General features: G+C 36.1%; 1 protein-coding gene across 2 annotated transcripts in view; it reads left to right on the top strand.

Annotated features, from left to right (window-relative positions):
- The window catches only part of RPS6KA6 (ribosomal protein S6 kinase A6), a 223,171-nt gene extending 198,104 nt beyond the window's left edge, over positions 1-25,067 (top strand). For both annotated transcript variants that reach the window (XM_027535019.1, XM_027535018.1), the window contains 2 exons: positions 20,868-21,008; positions 22,305-25,067. In XM_027535019.1, the coding sequence (XP_027390820.1) occupies positions 20,868-21,008; positions 22,305-22,430 (267 nt within the window). In that variant the 3' untranslated portion in view covers positions 22,431-25,067. The remainder of the gene's footprint in view (positions 1-20,867; positions 21,009-22,304) is intronic.
- The last annotated feature ends 260 nt before the right edge of the window (positions 25,068-25,327 follow it).

The raw sequence follows: 25,327 nt of genomic DNA, 5'->3' as shown, positions 1-25,327 counted from the left end.
CTTTCTCCTTTGGTAACCATGTTTGTTTTCTATGTTTGTGAGTCTATTTTGTAAATAAATTCATTTGTATTTTTTAGATTCCACACATAAATGATATGATATTTGTATTTTTCTGTCTGATTTACTTCACTTAGTATGATAATCTCTCATTCCATCTGTGTTACTGCAAATGGCATTATTTCATTCTTTTCCGTGGCTGAGTAGTATTTCATTATGTGTATATGTGTGTGTGTGTGTGTGTGTGTGTGTGTGTGTGTGTGTGTGTGTATCACAACATCCATATCCATGCATCTGTCAATGGACCTTTAGGTTATTCCCATGTCTTGGCTATTACATTAAATAATGCTGTAGTGAACACTGAGGTGAATGTATCTTTTCAAATTAGGTTTTCTCCTGATATATGCCCACTAGTGGGATTGCTGGATAATATGGCAATACTAATTGTTAGTTTTTATGAGAATCCTCCATACTGTTCTCCATTACGGCTGCATCAGTTTACATTCCCAACAACAGTGTAGGATGGTTTCCTTTACTCCACACCCTCTCCAGCATTTATTATTCGTAGACTTTTTGTTGACCGTTCTGACTGGTGTCAGGTGATACCTCATTATAGTTTTGATGTTTATTTCCTCTGATACTTAGCAATATTGATCATCTTTTCATGTGCCTGTTGGACATCTGAATGTCTCCTTTGGAGAAATGTCTCTATAGATATTCCACCCATTTACTGATTGCATTGTTTGCATTTTTGATATTTAGCTGTTTGTTTATTTCAGAGAGTAATCCCATGCCAGTCACATCATTTGCAGATATTTTCTTCTCAGTCCATAGTTTGTCTTCTTGTTTTGTTTATGTCTTCCTTTGCTGTACAAAAGCTTTTAAGTTTCATTAGGTCCCATTTGTTTATTTTTGGTTTTATTTCCATTACTCTAGTAGATAGATCCAAAAAAAATTGCTGCAATTTATGTAAAAGAGTGTTCTGCCTGTTTTCCTCAAAGAGTTTTATGGTATCCAGTCTTACGTTTAGATCTTTCATCCATTTTGAGTTTATTTTTATATATATTGTTTGAAAATGTCCTAATTTTGTTATTTTACATGAAAAGAATATCGTTGTCCTTTTTTCCCAGCACCACTTATTAAAGAGACTGTCTTTTCTCCATTCTATACTCTTGCTTCCCTTGTCATGATTAATTAACCATAGATGTGCATGTTTATTCCCAGGCTATCTTATTCCATTGATCTATTATTGGATTGGCCAAAAAGTTCCTTCATTTTTAAAGTAAAAATAAAAGATATATTTTTCATTTTCACCAAGAACTTTATTGAACAACATATTCATTGCTTTGTTCCACTGCTGCTGCTGCTACGTCGCTTCAGTCGTGTCTGACTCTGTGAGACCCCATAGACAGCAGCCCACCAGGCACCCCCATCCCTGGGATTCTCCAGGCAAGAACACTGGAGTAGGTTGCCATTTCCTTCTCCAATGCAGGAAAGTGAAAAGTGAAAGTGAAGTCGCTCAGTCGTGTCTGACTTTTCATGACCCCATGGACTGCAGCCCACCAGGCTCCTCCGTCCATGGGATTTTCCAGACAAGAGTACTGGAGTGGGGTGCCATTGCCTTCTCTGGCATGAATCAGAACTTCCCAGACAAACTATAATGGGTTTTGCCTGGTCATCAAAGAAGCATGCATCTTTCATTATCCTAATGGAAGATTATATGTTTTCTGTTGATTGATTACAGGTGATTTTCATTTGGCTTCATTGGAAACAGTACTTATTGGAATTAATTATTTGGTTTTCTGGAAGGAGCTCATAATAGAGGACTCCCTTCATCACCTTCTTTGGATGAAAGTGGGCCTTTGGTATGGTTGGTGGTGGGTCATTTCACTTGCCCCGCAGTCTCCTGTTCTACTTTATTGTAAAGTATCCACTTTTCATCACCTGTCACAATTTATTTTTAAAATGCAACATTTTCATTATGTTTCAGTAGGGAATCACATGTGGAAATAAGGCCAAGAAGGGTCTCTTTTTTTTGTATTTATTTAACTTATGTGGAACCCAAACGTCAGGCAATTAATATAACCAAGCTTGTACAAGTGATTTTCAACACTTATTGGATATTTTGAGTGTGTTGGCTCTCTCACATGTGGTATAATGTTGCTCGTTGTCAATTAATGTCTCAGTTTGTTTGATATCAACTTAAACTGGTCTACCTGACTGTGGGGCATCGTCCAGCAAGAAACCTCCAGCACAGAACTTCACATGCCACTTTGGATGTGTTCAATCACATTACCATCTCTATACACTGCACCAATCTTTTTTTTTTTTTGAGTTTCTGTTGCATTTTTACCATTCTTTAAAGTGTAAAGCCTAATATGCCAAAAATATTTTTTTTCTTTCTCTCCTCTTCAATATTAAAATGGCTATAAAAAAATTCACCAAATTTTTTAAAGCTTGGTAATATGAAAGCTTGTGCAATACAATCTAATAAAATTGTTTCAAGTGAAGTTAAAAACAACTAAGTACAACTAGAATCATCTTACGGAAAAATCCCAAGGAACTTTTTGGCAAACCCAGTATATGTCCATTTCTGTGCCCATACCATAGTTTTTTGAAGATTATAGCATTGTAGTATAGCCTGAAGTCAGGACATGTTATTGCTTCAGATCCGTTAAGATGGTTTGAGCTGTTCGGGGTCTTTTGTGTTTTCATACAAATTTAAAAATTTTTTGTTCTAGTTCTGTGAAAAATGCCATTGGTAATTTGATATGGATTGCATTGACTCTACAGATTGCCTTGGGTAGTATAGTCATTTTCAAAGTATTGATTCATTCTAAGAACGTTGTATATCCTTCCATCCGTTTGTGTCATCTTCCATTTCTTTCAACAATTTCTTATAGTTATTGGAGTACAGGTTTTTGCCTCCTTAGGTAGGTTTACTCCTAGATATTTTATTATTTTTCATGTGATGGCCAATGAGATTATTTCCTTGATTTCTCTTTCTGATATTCTGTTGTTATTATATAGGAATGCAAGAGATTTCTTTATATTAATTTTATATTATACAGCTTTACCAAATTCATTGATGAGATCTAGTTATTTTCTGGTAGCCTCTTTAGGATTTTTAAAAATATTTATTTATGGCTCTGCTGGGTCTTCATTGTTGCATGCAGGCTTTCTCTAGTTGCAGTGAGTGGGGGCTACTCTCTAGTTGTGGTGCATGGGCTTCTCTTTGCAGTGGCTTTTGTTGCTGCAGAGCAGAGGCTTTAGAATGTATAAGCTCGGTAGTTGTGGCACGTTGATTAAGTTGCTCTGTGGCATGTCGAATTGTCCCAGAGCAAAGATCAAACCTGTGTCCCATGCATTGGCAAGCAGATTCTCAACCACTGGACCACCAGCGAAGTTCCTAGGAAGTTCCCTGTGCTGTATAGAACCTTGTTTTTCCATTTTGTTTACAGTAGTTTGCATTTGTTAATCCCAAACTCCCAATCCTTCCCTCCCCTGCCCCACCTACTTTGGAAACCAGAAGTCTCTATATTTGTGAGTCGTATCTTTTTCGTGGGTATGTTAATTTCTTTTGTTATTTTAGATTCCACATGTAAGTGATATCATGTGATGTTTATCTTTCTCTTTAGTTCACTCAGCATGATAATCTCTAGGACCATCCATGTTGCTGCAGTTGGCATATTTCATTCTTTTTATGGCTGAGTAATATTTTGCTGTGTATATATACCACTATTTCTTTACCCATTCACCTATTGATGGACACTTAGGTTGCTTCCCTGTCTTGGATATTTTAAATAGTGCTATTATGAACATAGAAGTGAATGTATCTTTTTGAGTTATACTTTTGTTTGGGTATTTGCCCAGGATTGCTGAATCATATGGCACCCCTATTTTTAGTTTTCTGAGTACCTTTGTACTGTTTTCCATCATGGCTACACCAATTTAAATTCTCATTAGCAGCATAAGGGTTCTCTTTTTTCCACACCCTCTCTAGGATTTATTATTTTTAGACTTTTAAATTCCAACTGGTTTGAGGTGACACCTCATTATAGTTTTGATTTGCATTTATCTAATAATTAGTGATGGTGAGCATCTTTTTTGTGCCTTTTGGCCATCTTCATATCTTCTTTGGAGAAATTTCTATTTAAGCAGGAGTGCCCAACCTCCAGACCTCGGACTGGTACCTCCTGTCAGATCATCTGCAGCATTAGATTAGAAATAAAGCACCAAAAAATGTAATGCACTTAAATCATCCCCAAACCATCCTTCCCACCCCTCGTCTGTAGAAAAATTGTCTTCCATGAAATCAATCCCTGGTGCCAAAAATGTTGTGAACCACTGTATTTAGGTGTTCTTCCCATTTTCCATTTGAGTTATTTGTTTTGTTACTAAATTGTAGGAGCTGTTTGTATATTTTAGAAATTAAAGCCTTTTGGGCCACATCATATGCAAATATTTTCTTCCAGTCCATAGGTTGTCTTTTATTTATTTTTAATTTTTTTAGGGTTTCCTTTGCTATGTAAAAGGTTATAAGTTTGTTTAGGTCATATGCATGTAATTTTGCTTTTATTTCTGTTGCCTTGGGAGACTGACCTATGAAAACACTGGTACAATTTATGCCATAGAATGTTTTGCCTATGTTCTCATCAAGGAGTTTTATGGTGTTTTGTCTTATATTTATTCTTTAAGCCATTTTGAGTTTATATATGTGTATGGTGTGAGGGTGTGTTCTAACTTCATTGATTTATGTGCGACTGTCTAGCTTTCCCAACATCACTTGCTGTGGAGACTGTCTTTGCCCCACTGTATATTCTTAACTCTTTGGTCAAAGATTAATTTTCCATAGGTATATGGATTGGTTTCTGTGCTTTCTGTTCTGTCCTACTGATCTGTATGTCTGTTTTTGTGCCAGTACCATGATATTTTGATTACTGTAGCTTTGTAGTATTGTCTGAAGTCTGAGAAGGTTGATTATGCCTCCTGCTTTGTTCTTTTTCCTCAGGATTGCTTTGGCAATTCTGGATCTTTTATGATTCCATATTAATTTTAGTAGTATCATTTGTTCTAGTTCTTTGAAAAATACCATGGACATTTTGTTGGGAGTTTTTAAATGTCTCTTCCAGTGGCCCCCAGTAAGGGAGAACTCCTAAATGGAGATGCTGGGAATTGAACCTGGGGCCTTGTGTATGCTAAGCATGTGCTCTACCACTGAGCTACACCCCTGCTGCCATCATTTGTTCTAGTTCTTTGAAAAATATCACTGCTATTTTGTTGAGAGTTTTTAAATAACAGATTCTACACATGTAATTGATATCTTCATATTTTCTATTTCTTCCTTTTCTTCCTGGTTCAGTCTCAGAAGGTTGTACCTTTCTAAGAATTTGTTCATTTCTACCTTTTCTAATCCTTCTAAATGGGTAGATTGTTTGCCATTTTTATTGCTTGCTTTTCTACACGTGGATCACTATACACTTCCCTCTACTAACTGCTGTCCTTATAGCCCGTAGATTATGAATTGTTGATTGTGTTTTTGTTTTCCTTTGTCTCTAGTTATGTTTTTACTCCCTCAATGATCTCTTGGTTGTTTAGTGCATGTTGTTTAGACTCCACATGGGTTTTTTTTTTTTATAGTTGTTTTCGTGTGTGTATACTAAGTCGTTTAAGTTGTGTCCAACTCTTTGTGACCCCATGGACTCTAGCCTGTTCTTAAAGACTTTTTACATTTTCAAGGCCCTCAGAGGCTAATGGCACTAGTTATTTTACATTTCTAATTTTGTTTTCAAAAGATTCATCAATAGTACAGTTTTTGCACTTATTAGAACTTAGGTCTTTTTTTTTAATTTTGAAGTTTTAATTATTTTTAATTTAAATAATTGCTTTACAATATTGTGTTGGTTTCTGCCATAAATCGACATGAATCAGCCATAGATATACATATGTCCTCTCTCTCTTGAACCTCCATTCCACCCCTCTAGGTTATCACAGCATGCCAATTTGAGCTCCCTGAGTCATACAGCAAATTCCCACTGGCTATTTATTTTACGTATCATAATGTATATGTTTCCCTGCTACTCTCTCCATTTGTCCCACCCTCTCCTTCCCTGCTCTGTGTCAACAAATCTGTTCTATAAGTCTGCATCTCCATTGCTGCTTTTCAAATATGTTCATCAGTACCATCTTTCTAAATTCCATATATATGCATTAGTATACAAAATTTTACTCTTTCCGGCTTACTTAACTTTGTATAAGAGGCTCTAGTTTCGTCTGCCTCATTAAAACTGACTCAAATGCATTCCTTTTTATGGCTGAGTAGTATTTCTTTGTGTATATATGATACAGCTTCTTTACCATTCATCTGTTGATGGACATCTGGGTTGCTTCCATGTCCTAGCTATTGCAAATAGTGCTGCAATGAACAGTGGGGTACATGTGCCTTTTTCATTTATGGTTTTCTCAGGGTATATGCCTAGTAGTAAGATTGTTGGGTCAGGTGATGGTTTTATTCCTAGTTTTTTAAGGAATCTCCATACTGTCCTTTCTAGCAGCTGTATCAGTTTACACTCCCACCAACAATGCAAGAGGGTTCTCTTTTCTCCATACTCTTTCCAGCATTTATTGTTTGTAGATTTTTTGATGATGGCCATTTTGACTGGTCTGAGGTGATACCTCATTGTAGTTTTAATTTGCATTTCTCTAATAATGAGAGTTGTTAAGGATCATTTCATGTCTTTATTAGCCATCTTTATGTCTTCTTTGGAAAAATGTCTGTATACATATTTTGCCCACTTTTTAATTGGGTTTCTTGTTTTTCTGGTATTGAACTGCATGAGCTGCTTGTATATTTTGAAAACTAATCCTCTGTCAGTTGTTTCATTTACAATTATTTTCTCCCATTTTGAGGGTTTTCTTTTTCACTTTGTTTAGTTTCTTTTGCTGTGCTGAAGCTTTTAAGGTTAATTCAGTTCCACTTGTTTATTTTTGTTGTCATTTTCATTACTCTAGGAGGTAGATCATAGAAGATCGTGCTGTGATGTATGTCACAGCCTATTCTACCTTAAAGAATGTCCTCCTTTAGGAGTGTCTGATAGGCTGGTCTTACATTTAGGTCTTTAATCCATTTTCAGTTTGTCTTTGTGTATCTTCTTAGGAAGGATTCTGATATCATTCTTTTGATATTTTGATATCATTCATATCACATGGTTGTCCAGTTTACCCAGCAACACGTATTGAAGAGATCTTACCTTATCCATTGTATATTCTTGCTCCCTTGTCAAAAATAAGTTGTCTGTAGGTGCATGGGTTTATGTCCTGGTGTTCTGTCTTGTTCCACTGGTCGTTATTTCTGTTTTTGTGCCAGTACCATACTGTCTTGATGACTGTAACTTTGTAGTATAGTCTGAAATAAGGAAAGTTGATTCCTCCAGCTCCATTCTTCTTTCTTAAGATTCCTTTGGCTATTCGGGGTCTTTGTGTTTCCATACAAATTGTGAAATATTTTCATCTAGGTCTGTGAAAAATGCTGTTGGTAGTTTGGTAGGGATTGCATTGAATCTGTAGATTGCATGGGGTAGTATTGTCATTTCCACAACATTTATTCTTCCAATCCAGGAACATGGAATATCTCTCCATCTGTTTATGTCATCTTTGATTTCTTTCATCAATGTCTTGTAATAATCTGTGTAGAGCTCTTTTGCCTCATTAGGTAGGTTTATTACTAGGTATTTTATTGTTTTTGTTGCAGTGGTAAATGGAATTGATTCCTTAATTTCCTTTCTCACTTTTTGTGCATAGGTATACAAGTGATTTCTATGTATTGCTTTTGTATCCTGTGGCTTTACTAAATTCACTGATTAGTTCTAGTAATTTTCTGGTAGTATCTTTAGGTTTTTCTATGTATAGTATCATATCATCTGCAAACAGGGAGAGTTCTACATCTTCTTTTCCAATCTGGATTCCTTTTATTTTTTATTATTTTCTGATTGCCTTAGTGAGGACTTCTAAAACTTGGTTATTAATAGTGGAGAGTGGCACCCTTTTCTTTTTCCTGATATTAGAGGAAATGGTTTGAGTTTTCACCATTGGAAATAATGTTTGCTGTGGGTTTATCATATATAACCTTTATTATGTTGAGGTAGGTTACTTCTGTGCCCATTTTTGAAGAGTTTTTAATCATAAATGAGTGCTGAAATTTCTTGAAAACTTTTTCTGTGTCTTTTGGGATACTACTATGGCCTTTATCTTTCAGTTTGTTAATATGATGTATCACATTGATTGATTTGTATTTGAAGAATCCTTGAATCCCTGGGATAAACCTGATTTAATCATAGTGTAAGATCTTTATAATGTGTTATTGAATTCTGTTTGCTAGAATTTTGTTGAGCTCTTTTGCATCTATGTTAATCAGTGATATTGGCCTGTAATTTTATTTTTATGTGATTTCTCTGTCTGATTTTGGTACCAGGGTGATGGTGGCCTTGGAGAATGAGTTTGGAAGTGTGCCTTCCTCTGGAATTTTTTGGAAGTGTTTCAGAACAGGTGATAGCGCTTCTTTAATGCTTGATAGAAATCACCTGTGAAGCAATCTGGCCCTGGGCTTTTCTTTTGGGGAAGATTTATTTATCACAGTTTCACTTTCAGTGCTTGTGATTGGCTTATTCATAGTTTCTATTTCTTCCCAGTTCAGTCTTAGAAAGTTGAACTTTTCTAAGAATCTTTTCATTTCTTCCAGGTTGTCCATGTTATTAGCATATATTTGCTTGTAATAATTTCTTATGATCATTTATATGACTGCGTTGTCTCATTAACCTCTTTTTTGTCTCTAATTTTGTTGACTTGATTGTTCTCCCTTTTTACTTGATGAGTCTAGCTAATGGTTTGTCATTTTATGCTTTTGATTTTGATTCCTGGGTCCTTACTGCCAAATTCAGACTTAAATTGAAGAAAGTAAGGAAAACCACTAAACCATTCCAGTATGACCTAAATCAAATCCATTACAGTTATACACTGGAAGTGAAATATAGATTCAAGGGATTAGATCTGATAGAGTGCCTGAAGAACTATGGATGGAGGTTCCTGACATTGTAAAAGGAGGCAGATATCAAGACCATCCCCAAGAAAAAGAAATGCAAAAAGGCAAAATAGTTGTCTGAGGAGGCCTTACAAATAGCTGTGAAAATAAGAGAAGCAAAGGAGAGAAAGGAAAGATATACCCACTTGAATGCAGAGTTCCAAAGAATAGCAAGGAGAGATAAGAAAGGTTTCCTCAGTGATCAGTGTAAAGAAATAGAGGAAAACAATAGAATGGGAAAGACTAGAGATCTCTTCAAGAAAATCAGAGATACCAAGGGAACATTTCATGCAAAGATAGGCACAATAAAGGGCAGAAATGGTATCGGCCTAACAGAAGCAGAAGATATTAAGAAGAGCTGGCAAGAATACACAGAAGAACTATACAAAAAAGATGATCATGACCCAGATAATCACGATGGTATGATCACTCACCTAGAGCCAGATCCTGGAAAACGAAGTCAAGTGGGCCTTACGAAGCATCACTACAAACAAAGCTAGTAGAGGTGATGGAATTTCTGTTGAGCTATTTCAAATCCTAAAAGATGATGCTGTTAAAGTGCTAAACTCAGTATGCCAGCAAATTTGGAAAACTCAGCAGTGGCCACAAGACTGGAAAAGGTCCGTTTTCATTCCAGTCCCAAAGAAGGGAAATGCCAAAGAATGCTCAAACTACTGCACAATTGCACTCATCTCACACGCTAGCAAAGTAATGCTCAAAATTCTCCAAGCCAGGCTTCAACAGTACATGAACCATGAAATTCCAGATGTTCAAGCTGGATTTAGAAAAGGCAGAGGAACCAGAGATCAAATTGCCAACATCTGCTGGATCATCGAAAAAGCAAGAGAGTTCCAGAAAAACATCTATTTCTGCTTTATTGACTATGCCAAAGCCTTTGACTGTGTGGATCACCACAAACTGGAAAATTCTTCAAGAGATGGGAATACCAGACCACCTGACTTGCATCTTGAGAAATCTGTATGCAGGTCAGGAAGCAACAGTTAGAACTGGACATGAAACAACAGACTGGTTCCATATTGGGAAAAGAGTATGTCAAGGCTGTGCTTTTTTAACTTATATGCAGAGTACATCATGAAAAACACTGGGCAGCATGAAGCACACCCTGGAATCAAGATTGCCAGGAGAAATATCAGTAACCTCAGATATGCAGATAACACCACCCTTATGGCAGAAAGCGAAGAACTAAAGAGTCTCTTGATGAAAGTGAAAGAAGAGAGTGAAGAAGTTATCTTTTTTAAGCCAACATTCAGAAAACTAAGATGATGGCATTTCATCCCATCACTTCATGGCAAATAGATGGGGAAACAATGGAAACAGTGACAGACTTTATTTTTGGGTGGCCAAAATCACTGCAGATGGTGACTACAGCCATGAAAGTAAAAGACACTTGCTCCTTGGAAAAAAAAATTATGACCAACCTAAAGAGCATAGCAGAGACATTACTTTGCCAACGAAGGTCTGTGTAGTCAAAGCTATGGTTTGGTCTGTGTAGTCAAAGCTATGGTTTTTCCAGTAGTCATGTATGGATGTGAGAGTTGGATTATAAAGAAAGCTGGGCACTGAAGAATTGATGCTTTTGAACTGTGGTGTTGGAGAAGACTTTAGAATTCATTGGACTGCAAGGAGATCCAACCAGTCCATCCTAAAGGAAATCAGTCATGAATATTCATTGGAAGGACTGATGCTGAAGCTCAAACTCCAATACTTTGGCCACCTGATGTGAAGAACTGACTCATTTGAAAAGACCCTGATGCTGGGAAAGATTGAAGGCAAGAGGAGAAGGGGACGACAGAGAATGAGATGGTTTTATGGCATCACCAACTCAATGGACATGAGTTTGAGTAAACTCCAGGAGTCAGTGATGGACAGGGAGGCCTGGGTGCTGCACTCCAAGGGGTCACAAAGAGTCGGACATGATGGAGCGGCTAAACTGAACTGAACTGATAGATTTTGAATCCTCATGTTTTCATTGTAATTTATTTCTAAGAAGTTTGTGATTTCCCTTTTAAATTTCTTCAGTAGCCTGTTCACTGTTATAAATTAAAAAAAAAAAAAAAGTATTGCTTAACCTCGTGTGTCCTTTTTTTTTTTTCAGTGTTTTTTTTTTTTTTCCCTGTAATATTTTGTGTCATAGCATTGTGTTCTAAAAAGATGCTTCATATAATTTCAATTTTCTTAAATCTGCTGATGCTTGACTTGTGATACAAAATGTGATCTATCCTGGAGAATGTTCCAGGTATACTTGAAAAAAGAGTATATTCTTTTCATTTGAATGTAATGTCCTAAAGAAATTAGTAAGTCTATCTGGTCTAATGTGTCATTTAAAGCTTGTGTTCCTTTGTTACTTTTCTGTTTTGGTGATCTGTCAAATGGTTTAAGTGGGTTGTTAAAGTCCCACTATAATACTAGGCTATTATTGTGGTACTGTCAATCTCCCCTTTTATGTCTATTAGTGTTTTCCTTATGTGTTGATGAGTGTATGCTCCTGTGTTGGGTGCATAAATATTTGCACTTGTTACATCTTCTTGGATTGATATCTTGATCATTATGAAGTGTCCTTCCTTATCTCTTATATTCTTTATTTTAAAGTCTATTGTGTCTGATATAAGAATTTCCACTTCAATTTTCTTTTCATTTCCATTTGCATGGACTATCTGTTTCCATCCTCTCACTTTCAGTCTGTATGTGTCTCTAGGTCTGAAATGGGTCTCTTGTAGACAGCATATATATGGGTCTTTTTTATATCCATTCAGCCAGTCTGTGTCTTTTGGTTTGAGTATTTAATCCATTTACGTTTAAAGTAATTACTGATATGTATGTTTCTCTTGGCTATTTCTTAATTGATTTTGGTTTGTTTTTGCATATCTTTTCCTTCTCTTGTGTTTCCTGCTTATAGAAGTCCCTTTCACATTTGTTGTAAAGCTGATTGGTGGTGCTAATTTCTCTTAACCCTTACTTGTCTGTAAAACTGTTGGTGTTTCCATGAATTTTTAATTAGATCTTTGCTGGATAATCTTGCTTGTTGATTCTTCCGTTTCAGTACTTTAAGCCCCATGAGGGGCTTCCCTCGTGGCTCAGCTTGTAAAGAATCCGCCTACAATGCAGGAGACCTGGTTTAGATCCATGGGTTGGGAAGATCCCCTGGAGAAGGGAAAGGCTATCCACTCCAGTATTCTAGCCTGGAGAATACCATGAACTGTATAGTCCATGGGGTCACAAAGACTCGGACAGGACTGAGTGACTTTCACTTTAAGTATATCCTGCCATTTCCTTCTGGCCTCGAGAGTTTCTGCTGAAAGATCAGCTGTTAATCGTTTGGGGTTTCCCTTGCATGTTGCTTGTTGCATTCCCCTTCCTGCCTTTAGTATTATTTCTTTGTTAGTTTGATTAGTATGTGTCTCAACATGTTTTTCCTTGTATTTATCCTGTATGGGACTCTGTATTTCTTGGATTTGATTGACCATTTCTTCCTTTCTTATGTTAGGGAAGTTTTTGACTATAATCTCCAGAAATTTTTTCTGACCCTTTCTTTTTCCCTTCTTCTTCTGAGACCTCTATAATTCGAATGTTGGTCCATTTAATATTGTCACAGAAGTCTCTGAAACTATCCTCAATTCTTTTGATTCTTTCGTTCTTTTACCTTTATTCTTCTGTTCAGCATAGTTACTTCCACAATTCTGTCTTCCAGCTCACTTATCCATTCTTCTGTCTCAGTTATTCTGCTGTTGATCCTTCTAGAGTAGTTTTGATTTCAGTAATTTTATTGTCCCTCTCTGTTTGTTTATTCTTTATTTCTTCTAGGTCCTTGTTAAAGTGTGTTAATTGTTTTTTGCATTTTCTCCATTCTGTTTTCAGGGTTCTGGAACATCTTTACTATCATCACTCTGGATTGTTTTTCAGGTAGTTTGCCTGTTTCCTCTGTTTATTTGGTCTTGTGAGTTTTTCCCTTATTCCTTCAGTTTTCTCTGTCTTTTCATTTTTATTTCTAACTTCTTCTGAGTTCTCCTTTTCCCAAATTTTAGGGTCATATTCCTTCTTCTTTTGGGTCTCTGCTTTCAGTGGGTGACATTGGTCCAGTAGTTTGGGTAGGTTTTGTGTTGGGAGGGACTTGTGCCTGCATTCTGGTGGGCGGAGATGTGCTTTTTTTTTTTTTTTTTTTCCCTCTCATGAGCAAGGCTGTGTGAGGGGCTATGTTTTGGGGGTTTTGTGGGAAGCCTGTCTGCTGATGATTGAGTTTGTATTTTTGTCTTCCTTGTTTGCATGAGGCATCCTGCTCTGCGTACTTCCAGCATTTGGGTGATGCCGAGTCTTATCAGGTGGAGGCCTTCATAGGAGTTCTCACTTATTAATACTCCCTGGCATCAGGAGTTCTCTGGTAGTCTAGTGTAGTGGACAGCACTCCCTCTCCAAAGGCTCAGGCTTGATCTCTGGCTAGGGAACCAAAATTTCATAATCTGTTTGTTATGGCATTAAAGGGGATTAAAACAAACACACAAAAACAAGAAACAGAAGACAAACCCCAGACAAATGGTAAATACAAAATCAGACAAATAATAACAAAAACAAAGGAAAACATACACATGTACACACACACACACCAAACCAAAACAGTCCAAAGAAAAAGTACAAGAGAGTGACCTGCCGAGCAAAGGAAACCAAAAATGTTATTGATCAATTAAAAATAAAACTAAAATGCAAACCAGAAAACAAAACCAAAGCAGAGTGCCAACTAGGGAATAAAGCAAACAAAACAAACTAACAAATGTGGTGAAATAAAGAATTAAAAGGAAGAAAAGAAAACAGTAGAAAAGCTGTGTTAAATAGAAGTGTATAAAAAGATTTATATATATATATATATATATATAAGAATAACTACATCAACAATAAGAAAAGCAAACAAAAACAACAAGAACAAAAAATTTTAAAAGAATAAAAAAAGTCCACAGAAGTGCAAAAAGCCACATAGCAGTAGAAGTATATAAAGGAAACCAGAAGGGAAAGAGACACATGTACCCCAATGTTCATTGCAGCACTGTTTATAATAGCCAGGACATGGAAGCAACCTAGATGCCCATCAGCAGATGAATGGATAAGAAAGCTGTGGTACATATACACAATGGAGTATTACTCAGCCATTAAAAAGAATACATTTGAATCAGTTCTAATGAGATGGATGAAACTGGAACCTATTATACAGAGTGAAGTAAGCCAGAAAGAAAAACACCAATACAGTATACTAACACATATATATGGAATTTAGAAAGATGGTAACAATAACCCTGTGTACGAGACTGCAAAAGAGACACTGATGTATAGATCAGTCTTATGGACTCTGTGGGAGAGGGAGAGGGTGGGGAGATTTGGGAGAATAGCATTGAAACATGTATAATATCATGTATGAAACGAGTCGCCAGTCCAGGTTCGATGCACGGTACTGGGTGCTTGGGGCTGGTGCACTGGGACGACCCAGAGGAGGGTAGGGGAGGGAGGAGGGAGGAGGGTTCAGGATGGGGAACACGGGTATACCTGTGGCGGATTCATTTTGATATTTGGCAAAACTAATACAATATTGTAAAGTTTAAAAATAAAATAAAATTAAAAAAAAAAGATTACTGCACGTAGAGAATATGTGAGGTTACAATCAAATAAACAAGTTACATGGAAAAAAAAATGTGTGATTGAAAAAAGTTTTCAAAAGCTTGAATAGAATTAATAGTAAAAATAAAATCAACAGCCACAGCAAAAGATAAGAAAAAAGAAAAAATCCAGAACCAACTATAGAACAAATCAAAATATAAGAAGAAGAATAAATATTTTTCACAGCTGACTGTCCTTTCCCTCACTGTGAGTCGAAGTTCACCTCCTCATCCCTAGAGTATCCTCTGATAATGAGCTGCTCTCTGGGCCTGCTGTGGGGACAGCTCAGACTCTAATCTGGACCTACCACTGTATGTTATTGCCTCCAGTGTCCACAGCTGCCAGAGCTAGTGGTTTTCTTCTGTGGGAACTCACATTGCCCTAGTTGATTGTGTGAATTTCATCTGTAGTTTGTACAGCTGGTGGGAAGGTTTTTGATCCTCTTCCTTAGCCATACTGCCCCCAGGGTTCAATGTGGTTTTATCCCCACCTCTGCATGTGAGTCATCCACAGGAGCTTGTTCCTGAGGCTGCCTTGGAGGACTTACTTGCCTAGTGAGGACCAGATGTGGAGGTGGTGCTGCACTTGGATCACAGGGACCCTGTTAGTGCCAAGTATGCAGGAACACTGGCAGCCTGAGGTTCTGCAGCTGTGGCAATATTAGAGTCTTTTTCTAGCCTCTGGCAGCTGACATTCCAAGGGCCTCCCTGGTTGGTCCTTCTCTGTTGCTTGGTGCAGCAGACTCTCAAGGATCTCCTGGGTTGGGATCTTTATTGCTCAGTTTGTCAAGTACTTAAAGGGCCACCCTCTCTGGGGTCTTTGTTGGTCAGCTGCCAGAACTGGCATATGAGGGAAGAGAGGCTACATTGATGGCTCCACTGTCTGCACATTACTCAGCAGTATCACTTTGCCTCCATGGCTGCCCAGCTTTCCTCCAAAGGCATTCCCCACTATGATCCCCTCCTTTACTTCCCCTCAGGCCTTCTCACCACAATCAACAGCAGTCTTTGCCCTGGGATTGGTTTCCAGTCCATATGCCCCAGTTCCCCGCTACCATGTGTTCCAGGGGAGTTGGGTCCCTGTCCAGGGAATCTAGTGTTGCAACAAGGATTGTCTGTGTGGTTCTCACTCCATTCAGACTGTCGTAGATCAGCTGTTGCACTCTCCCACAGCCTCAAATGCTTTTCCTCTGTCCCAAACAATTGCCCTGATGTGGGGATCTGACCCCTGCTTCAGTTCCTTCACCCCCTGGATACGGGTCCAGTCCTGCTCACTCTCCTCTTTTTCCCTTCCTTCCTTCATCCTGCCGAGATTTGTGTGGACCTGTGTATTCCTTTCTAGTGGTGAGGGACTCCTGCCTGCTCTCACCTGGTGTTCTGTGAGATCTTCTGCATCTGAAGGTGTGTTCCTGATGCATCTGTGGAGAGAGATGTACTCCACATCCGCCTGCTCCTCTGCCATCTTTCTGGAATTTCCAGCTTTCTTTTGTTCCCAATTGGATAAAATAACTTTTTTTTAATCCCTTCACATTAAGTTTTTGTCAGTGTTTACATCTGAAGTGAGTCTTTTAGAGATGGATCTCGTTTTTTAGTCATTCAGCCCCTTGCTATGTCTTTTGATTGCAACACTTACATTTTAAATAATTATCAGTAGGTATGTACTCACTGTTCTCTTGTCAATTTTTTTCTGGTTGTTTTTGTCCTTTTATCTTCATCTTTTGCTCTCTTCCCTTGTGATTTGATGACTATAATTAGTGTTATATTTGGATTCCTTTCTATTTCTATCTCTGTCTCTCACTGTGTATGTGTTTGTGTCATTTATTACACGTTTTTGCTTTCTTACCATGATATTTATATTTTACAATATATATGATTGTTTTCAGTTGATGATCTCTTAAGTTTGAACTCATCTAAAAACCCTGCATTTTTACTCCTCTTACATTTAATGTTTTTAAACATCATATTTTGCATGCGTTTTTTATTTCTTAATTAGTTTATGTGCGTATTTTACCACTTTTATCTTTTAACCTTCCTTGTAGTTTTATAAGTGATTAATCTTTACGTTTTCATTTACTGGTGAGATTGTACCTTCTGTGATTATTATATTTCTAGTTTGGGTCTTATCTTTTCTACTTAGAGAAATCCCTTTAGCATTTCTTGGAGAGCTGTCTAGTGGTACTGAATTCTTTTAGTGCTTGCTTCTATGTAAAACATTCTCTCCAGTTCAGATCTGAAGATAGCCTTGCTAGGTATAGTAGTCTTGGTTGTGTGTTTTGTCCTTTCATCACTTTAAATATATTGTGTCACTCCTGGTTTGCAGGGTCTGCTGAAAAGTCAACTGAAAGTCTTACACGAATTCGCTTGTGTATATCTAGTTGCTTTTCTCTTGCCACTTTTAAGATTCTCCATCTATAATTTTGCCATTTTGGGTATTGTGAGGCTTGGTGAAAGTCTCTCCTGGTTCAGCTTGTTTTGGACTCTGTTGCTTCCTGGTGCTGGGTGTCCATTTCCATTTTCAGGGAGGGGACATTCTCAGCTATTATTTTTTCAAATAAATTATCTGTGCCTTTCTCTCTTCTCATTCTGGGACCCATATGATGCATATATTATTACTCTTGGTATTGTTCCAAAAAGTTATCCTCATTTCTTAAATTCCTTTTTCTCTGGTCAGCTTAGGTGGTTTCTATTATTCTATCTTTCAGTTCACTTATCTGTTTCTCTGTATCATGTGATGTACTCTTGGTTCCTTCTAGTTTTATGTTTTCCAGTTATTGTATTCTTCAGTTCCATTTGGTTCTTCTTTATATTTTGTAACTCTTTGTTAGACTTCTTGCCCTGTTCATCCATTATTCTCTCCCATGTTCATTGAGCATTTTTATGATCACTACCTTGAAAGCTTTATTGGATAGATTTCTCTCCTCTACTCTACTCCGTTTAGTTCTTCTGAGTTTTATCTTGTTCTTTGGTTTGGAGCATATTCCTTTGTCTCCTCATTTTGCCCAGTTCTCTGTATCTATTTATATTTGTTAAGTAGGTCGGTTATGTTTGCTCATCTTCACAAAGTGGAATTACATAGCAGATAGCCTATGGTGCCAATCAGCATACTCCACTCCATTCACCAGAGCTATATATCCTACACATGACCCATATGTGTGCTTTGTGGGTCCTTCTCTTATTATAAAACCACCTACTCTGGGCATACTGGTAGCCAGGCTGGCTTCCAGCCCACTTGGCTGCTAGGCCGTGTCATGTGGTTGTTGATGGCTCACTGTTGTCTTGGCATGACTGGCTGTTCAGCCCCAATGGTCCTGGAGCTGGTACTGGCTTGCTAGTGGGTGGGACCAGGGGCCAGGGTGGCTGTCTACAGGACCTGGGGAAACCTAGGACTGGCACCCCACCACTGGTGGGCAGGGTCATATCTCAGGGCAGCTTGATGCATATGGCAGCCTATTGGGCTTTTATTTTTATCTTTGTTTCATTATATGTAACAAGCCTTCTTTTCTCAGTTTTTAAAGTTTTCTCTGTCTTGGGTTTTGAGCAATTTGGTTTGATGTTCCTTGATGTAATTTTCCTTATTTCTTGTACTTGAGGTTCATTTAGCTTCTTAGATCTGTGGTTTCATAGTTTCCATAAAATTTGGTAATTTTAGTAGCATTATTTCTTCAAACATTCTTTTCTTCCCTCTTACTTTCTGAGACTCCAATTGCGTTTGTGTACTTTTTCAGTTGAAAATTCAGTTTGTGTACTTTTTCAGTGAAAATTCAGTTTGTGTACTTTTTCAGTGAAAATTTTTCACTGATGCTCTGCTCTTTTGCTTTTTTGTTTTATACTTTTTTTTATAGTGTCTATTGCTGTGTCTTTACCAATCTTTTTACCTGCCATATTAAATTTGCCATTAATCTTATTTGGTCCATTTTTTTTTTTTTTTGTCTCACATTTTAGTTTTCATTTGTTTTATATGTTTTTATATCTTCTATGTCTCTCAACTTTTGAACATATATGTCAGCTGTGGGTCAATTTTGACTGATTTTTTTTCTTTTCATTACACGTTCTATTTTCCTTCTCTTATATGCCTTATAATTTTGGATAAGAAGCACAACATAGTGAACTGTAACTTGGTGAGTGCTAAATGCTTTTGAATTACTAATCTTTAACTGTTTTCTGGACTGCAGTTAAATTAGGGGAAACAATGTGTTATTTCTGGGTTTTCCTTTTAAGATATTTTAGGCAGGACTAGAGAAGGCAATGGCACCCCACTCCAGTACTCTTGCCTGGAAAATCCCATGGGCAGAGGAGCCTGGTAGGCTGCAGTCCGTGGGGTTGCTGAGCGTTGGACACGACTGAGCGACTTCACTTTCTCTTTTCACTTTCATGCATTGGAGAAGGAAATGGCAACCCACTCCAGTGTTCTTGCCTGGAGAACCCCAGGGACGGGGGAGCCTGGTTGGCTGCCATCTATGGGATTGCACAGAGTCGGACACGACTGAAGTGACTCAGCAGCAGCAGAGCAGTGTTTAATCTAGGAATAGTCACTACAACTCAAGCAGGTTTCTTTCAGTTTCTCTAACAAATACTTCATGAATTTGAGGTTTTCCTGTCTGACTGGTGGGAATAGGTACCCTCACCCTGCATGGACTCCCATTTCCCTCTAATCCTTGCATATGCTTCTTCCCATGACTTCTGTTTTCTTTTGTTGTTGTTTTTAACCACATATGGTTTGCAGTGAAAACAGCTGAAAGAGACCCCCACAAGGGTTTTCTCTCTGCCCCTGATTCTTACTTCTGTCTCTTTAACACAGGGAATCTGCCACACTTTACCTGAGTTTTCCTTACCTACCTGACATCCTGAAAACTCTTTTCATGGTTCTAAGCTAGAGCAATCATAGGGCTTACTTGATTTGTTTCCCATCTTTTAGGGATTACCTTTCTTCATTGCCTAATATCTGATCTCTTGAAAACTGTTGTTTCTTAACATTTTATGGGTATTTTTTTTTGGAGGAGCTGAGTTTCAGGTGGAGGTGGGGGGGTGAATTCAGTTCCTAGTTTTACATCTTGGCCAGAATCAGAAGTCCTTAGAACTTTAATCATTTTTATGATTTTCATTTGTCTGTTTTATTTATATAATTCACTATTGTATTCTTTTTAATATTATTTTTAAATTTATTTCTGTTCATACATTCTTTTTCCAATAGATTTTTGATTGGTTGTTCTACTCCTCTACATAATTTCAATCAGTTACACTATCCTTCATATTCTGGTATTACTACATAGTTTTTAGTTTCTCACTGCTTCTGCTATTGATAGTAGTTTAACAAATGCTTTTGTTTCTATTTTAGAAGATGCTTGTTAAGGAGAGTTTAATTCTCCTTTCTATAAGAGATGCTTGATAGAGATTGTTTAATTTTAAATGTTATATCTTTTAATAGAGTTAAAATTTTATTTTACTATGAGATTTTACTACAGAAGTTTATATTACAGCATAGAGAAAATAAGCATATTCACATTTACTTTAATGAAAAACATGATATTCTGACCACTGCTATGCTAACAGTCAGCTGCTAACCTTGTGTTTATATTTTGCTTTCTTTAGTATTTTATACAGGAAACCATCAGTTACTGAGTATATTATCAACATGAGACACTCCCTTCTATGAATATGTGTCTGTATACAGATAACCTTATACTTTCGGGCCCAAACTGCCAGCAAAGATCAATAGTTCCTTTATCTGCTTGACTGTCAAGCGAAGTCCAGTGTAGCTCCTGCTGCTTTACCTTTTCCTTCTCCCTTACTGACGACATTCCATTTTCACTAAATTGATATTTCTTGATTTTAGAATTATAAATTAGTATATGCTTTGTTTTTAAAAGTATGTTTCAAAATTCTCTTTTAACAGTTAACTATGCAGTAAATAGGATTTTTTCCCCTAATGACAGGTCAAATTAAACAGATTCCAAAACTATCAATACTTTCATGTTTTAAGGAAATGGGAAATTATGTATTTTACTTAAACCTTTAATGATATGTAGTATGTAGTTTCTTATATATATGTATGTGTGTGTATATATATATATGTGTGTGTGTGTATATATATATATATATATATATATATATATATATGTTTTTTCATTTTAATTTAGGATTTGCTTTCCCATATGCTGCATATGGACCCACAGCAGCGGTACACTACAGAGCAAGTATTAAAACACTCATGGATAACCCACAGAGATCAGTTGCCAGATGATCAGCCAAGTAGAAATGGTTCATCACATGTTGTTAAGGTAAAACCAACATACTTTTAAGCATCTTCTAAATGCCATGCCATTGCATGCCATTCAATGATGACACATATAATTACTTTATAGTGTCTTTATTTTTTTAAGTATATTTATAGATTCTTTTGTTTTGGCTTACTTTTTTAAATAACAGCCTTTTTTATGTACAGCCTTACTGATGATACATAAATTTTCTTGATTACATTTGGTTTGCTTTAAGAGACACTGGGGCTTGGTGCAGACTAAATTCAAGTTTCATATGGGAAAAAAAAAAAAAAGATGCCTATTGGTTCCTGAATTAATAGCCATTAGTGCAAGTTTCCATACTTACAGACATTGAACCTAGATTTTGAAGTTTAGTGGTTTATCCATTTATCTGTTGATGGACACTAAGATGTGTTTTCATATCTTGGCTGTTTTGAATATTGTTAGAATGATCATGGGAGTGCAAATTTATGTGAGAATAAATTGTGTGGGGGGTGTGTATGTGTGGAATATATTATATATAATGGAATTGTATGTATGGAATATGGTATACATAATGGAATATTGTTCAACTTTTTAAAAGGAGACCTTTGTCATTTGCCACAACAGACATGAATCCAAAGACATTATGCTAAGTGAAATAATGTAGACACAGAAAGAAAAAAACTACATCATTTGTCTTATATGTAGAATCTAAAAAAAACAAATATATGAAAGCAGAGAGTAGAACAGTGGTTACCAGTAGACAGGGAGAAGGTCGAAATGGGGAGATATTGGTCAAGGTATACAAAGTTACAGTTATGTAGAATGAGTAAGCCTAGAGGTCTAATATGAAGTCTGATGTTAAGTACAGGTAATAAATAATACTATAGTGAATGCTGGAAATTTGCTAAGAGTAGTTTTTCAGGTACTCTTATCACACACAAAAATGATAACTATGTCAAGAGGACATATGTTAATTAGCTTGACTGTAGTAATCATTTTACTGTGTATATCAAGATAACATGTTTTATGCCTTAAATATATACAATTCCTATGAAAAATAAATTTTAAAAGATATTTAAAAACAAATTTTATGAGTTTTGAAAGACTGAAAAAATAATACATTTTAGTTTTAAAAACTTGTAAGAAGCATATTTATTGAAATAAAAAATATATAAGTAGTCAGATGTTAATCAAAGGGCCATCAACATAAATATTATGGATTCTCAATTACTTTCCTAGGGGAAAGTAGTTAAATTTTTCATGATACAATGTGGAAGTTTTCTTACCTTCAGAGATTGTTATTCAATTTGTAATATTTCTCATTATTATTAGGGAGCAGTGGTCGCCACATATTCTGCCCTGACTCACAAGACTTTTCAACCAGTCCTAGAGCCTGTTGCTGCTTCAAGCTTAGCTCAGCGACGAAGCATGAAAAAGCGAACATCAACTGGCCTTTGAAAGTTTTAGGGTTCCTCAGCCAAACTGGATGAAGAAAAGATTAAATGTGTAGCTTTTTGTGTAATCATATATCAAAGGCATTGTTTTCTACTACATTACTTGAATATTCTGATTAAGCTTCCTTTTTTTTAAGGGGGAGTAAGATAAAAAAAACATATATAGGTCCACAATTTTCATACTATGTTGCTTTTCAATGTTGTCCAAGTATTTATTTAAGTATATAATTTGTGTCTACAAAGTCCTACCAACTTCTCTACATACTAACTTCTACAGTTTCTTTCAGATTTCTGGTTATGTAAAATAATGGCTTGGGGAATCATTACCAACAGTCAAGTTGCAAGTATAATAGTATAATGCCAAGCAATGTCAGTATTTTTTAACATTAGATCCTGAAAGGTTAGATGTCTTATTTTATTTTTTTTTTTTAAGGAAAGCGAAAAAGAAATGTATCGTAGAAACTTGTAATTATGTGTAAACTCCATTCATTTAACTCTCTGTAGTTACTAAAATGTAAACATAGTAGTTTGGGGCCAGAACAAAAATCATTTGTGCTCATATGTGAATTCCTAATATGGTTGATGCCAAAGTTTTTACAGAAGAATTAAATCATAGATAATGTGTGCCAACAGACCTGTATATTGTCCGTAAATGGCCTCATCTAGAAATAAAGGCTTCTGTAAAATTTACATCGAATGGAATTATAGTACAAGTGAAGAAATTTTAGCCAAAGGTCTTGTATTGGTATTATAATCTACTAAATAGGTCATAGTTAAGCCTTTGAAAGTAAAGTATATGGTGTTGGCGCTACCTTGATGTTAAGTAAACTGACTTTGAGGTTAACCAATTGGATCTAATTATCATCTGTCCTTTTATAATGAACTACACTCTTGTTTTTTTGATTTCCCTGTGCTTTGAATTACAGTGTAGCATATTTATCTTTAATCCTATGGTTATATAGTTGAAATATTACTGTAATGAACTTGTGAGCTTAGCACACATGATATAGTTATAATGCATTTCAGTAAACTTTAAATAATACTACATAATAGTTATACTTCAAGAAGATAAACTGTCTTTTTAAATAGGAAGTAATATTAATGATATGCATAAAATTTGAACACATTTTAAAATAATATTTATAATAACAAGGTCTGGCCAAATTGGTCCTATTATTAAATTTTATGATTCAGAACCACTGTGTAGTATATATTGTTTTCTCTAAATGATTGAATTTGAAAGAATCTTTTTTGTGCTGTTGAAGAAAATACCATTACTACTACTTTAAATAGCATTATTACTACTGCTGCTGCTACAACTACTGACAGAAAGAACTCATGAATGTAAACTTGAGGATATTACACTTTTCTTTAGTGAATATAAGTGATCTACTTATGTGTACTTGTTTTACTGTATTTTATTTTGCTTAGTTCAGAGAGGGGTGATTACTGAGCTCTGAAATGTACAGTTTAGGCTAGAAGACTTGTACCTTCAGTATTTAATAAAAGAAACTATACATAATTCTCTTTATAATGTAAGTGATCTATATTCCACACACAAAGGTCTGTTTCGTTTGTGTGATATATAAAAGTATGTGTCCATATTTTAAGATGTCTTTTGCAATAGTTGAAAGACATTAAAGAACGTCTTAATATTACATGGAAGGTATTATTTAGAAAGACACTGGGATCATATCTTGTGGATTTTTTTGTCCCAGTTCAGCTTTTTCTTTCCTCATTTTGCTTTATTACTAGAAGTACTTGTGTCATTATATTGGCTTATTTTCCTCTTGTTTGTGCTGTAATGCCTTCTTATCAAAATTGATATGACACACTTAGAGATGTGATTTTGGTGTGTAACTTTTCAGAACAGAGATACCATTTCTATATATGCTTTTGTAGTAGTAGAATTAGAGTAAGTAAAGTTGGAAAATGAAAAATGATCACAAAATAACTTTGTCTTTACATAAGCAATAGTTTTTAAGTAGATGATCATAATTTTTCAATGAGTTTTCTCAAAAAGGTTGTGTCACACACTCCTTTCGTGAAAGGAACATGGTCAGAAATAAGCAACAAACAGCACAATTCCTCATCACTCAGTGAAAGTTGAAAAGGTATAAAAGATATAGATGCTAGTGGATTTTCCCAATAATTGTGAGTTTTCTTCTGGAAAATTCAAAGAGAGTGGCTTAACAACAGTAGTAGTGGGCAACCTTATTATAAGGGAAAGCTTCACATTACACCTTCATTCTGCAAAAGTAACCCAGGTAGGGATGCATAATCATGTCATTTTTGGCTAGAACTCTAGAACAACAAAAGCAGATGTGAATGGGACATTTTTTGATGGGGTTTCTATAAATTCTTAACCAATAAAAGTAAATCCTTTCTTTGAGACTTAATACTTTGATTTCTAATGGATTTATGAACAATTATTTTATATTGCTTTTCTTTCTAGTTGATGGTTCTTGATAGTATTTAATAATAAAGTTGGGGGTTTTATTGTCAAAAAGAGAGGCTATTGTAATAATATTTTTTTCTCAAAGAAAAAACAGCAGATTTGCCCAGGTAGACTGAACAATCTATTGTCCTAAAGCACATATTATTATGAATAAACTCAGGAAACCATTTGTATGAAAGTTAATATGTGTTGCTGGTATTGGTGATTTTGTGGGGAAAAAAATGATTTTAGTTATTTTATGAAAATCAAACTTTAGCCTATTTTCTTAAATCCATGAATACCTAAACATTTGTTGTCATTTGTTGCCATTGATAATTAAACATAGTAAAGCATTTTGATTGGAGAAGACAATGGCATCCCACTCCAGCACTCTTGCCTGGAAAATCCCATGGATGGAGGAGCCTGGTGGGCTGCAGTCCATGGGGTCACTAAGAGTCGGACAC

This window comes from Bos indicus x Bos taurus, chromosome X (assembly GCF_003369695.1).
Source record: "Bos indicus x Bos taurus breed Angus x Brahman F1 hybrid chromosome X, Bos_hybrid_MaternalHap_v2.0, whole genome shotgun sequence".
NCBI lineage: Eukaryota > Metazoa > Chordata > Mammalia > Artiodactyla > Bovidae > Bos > Bos indicus x Bos taurus.
This window is presented reverse-complemented; position numbering and strand designations above follow the sequence as displayed.